Consider the following 1,177-nt stretch of genomic DNA (forward strand, 5'->3'; position numbering starts at 1 on the left):
TTATGATAGGGGTATTTAAAGTAAGTCCATTTTTGGTAGAGTATTTATGATAGGGGCATTTATGTTAGGGTCATTTATGGTAAGGGCCATTTATGTAAAGGGCATTTATGATAGGGTCATTCATGATAGGGACATTTATCATCGGACATTTATCATCGGACACTTATGTTAGGGGCATTTATGATAGGGGCATTTATGGTAGGGTCATTTATGGTAAGGGCCATTTATGATATGGGCATTTATGATAGGGGCATTTATGATAAGGGCAATCATGGGAAGGGCATTTATACTAGGGCTATTTCTGATATGGGCGCATATGATGGTGGCATTTATGATAGGGGTATTCAAAGCAAGGGCATTTTTGGTAGAGCATTTACAAAAAGAGCATTAATGATAGGGGCATTTATGGTAGGGTCAACTATGGTAAGGGCCATTTATGATAAGGGCATTTATGATAGGGGCATTTATGGTAGGTGCATGTATGATATGGGCATTTATGATAGGAGCATTTATGGTAGGTGCATTTACGATAAGGGCATTTATGATAGGGGCATTTATGGTATGGTCATTTATGATACAGGCATTAATGATAAGGGCATTTATGATAGGGGCATTTATGGTAGGGGCAATCATGGTAAGGGCATTTATACTAGGGCTATTTAAAGTAAGTCCATTTTTGGTAGAGCATTTATGATAAGGGCATTTATGATAGGGGCATTTATTGTTAGGGCCATTTTTGATATGGGCGTTTATGATGGGGGCAATTATGATAGGGGTATTTAAAGTAAGTCCATTTTTGGTAGAGCATTTATGATAAGGGCATTTATGATAGGCGCATTTATGATAAGGGCATTTATGATATGGGCATTCATGATAAGGGCATTCATGATATGGGCATTCACGATCGGGACATTTATGTTAGGGGCGTTTTTGATAAGGGCATTTATGACAGGGGCATTCATGTTAGGGACGTTTATATTAGAGGCATTTATGGTCGGGGTATCTATGGTAAGGGCCATTTCTGATATAGGCATTTATGATGGGGACCTATATAATAGGGGCATTTAAAGTAAGGGCATTTATGGTAGGGCATTTACGATAAGGGCATTTATGATGGGGGTATTTATGATAGGGGCATTTATGGTAGGGACATTTATGTTAAAGGCATTATTGATAG

The 1,177-nt window shown here is 38.2% G+C and overlaps 1 protein-coding gene across 1 annotated transcript; it reads left to right on the forward strand.

Annotated features, from left to right (window-relative positions):
• Positions 1–165: 165 nt before the first annotated feature.
• On the forward strand, positions 166–663 carry SARC_16758 (hypothetical protein; the record flags this gene model as incomplete). Its single annotated transcript, XM_014289139.1, has 1 exon — positions 166–663. One exon carries the CDS (start codon positions 166–168, stop codon positions 661–663), a length of 498 nt encoding a protein of 165 aa, XP_014144614.1.
• Between the last annotated feature and the right edge of the window lie 514 nt (positions 664–1,177).

This window comes from Sphaeroforma arctica (assembly GCF_001186125.1).
Source record: "Sphaeroforma arctica JP610 unplaced genomic scaffold supercont1.8807, whole genome shotgun sequence".
In the NCBI taxonomy this organism is placed as follows: Eukaryota; class Ichthyosporea; order Ichthyophonida; genus Sphaeroforma; species Sphaeroforma arctica.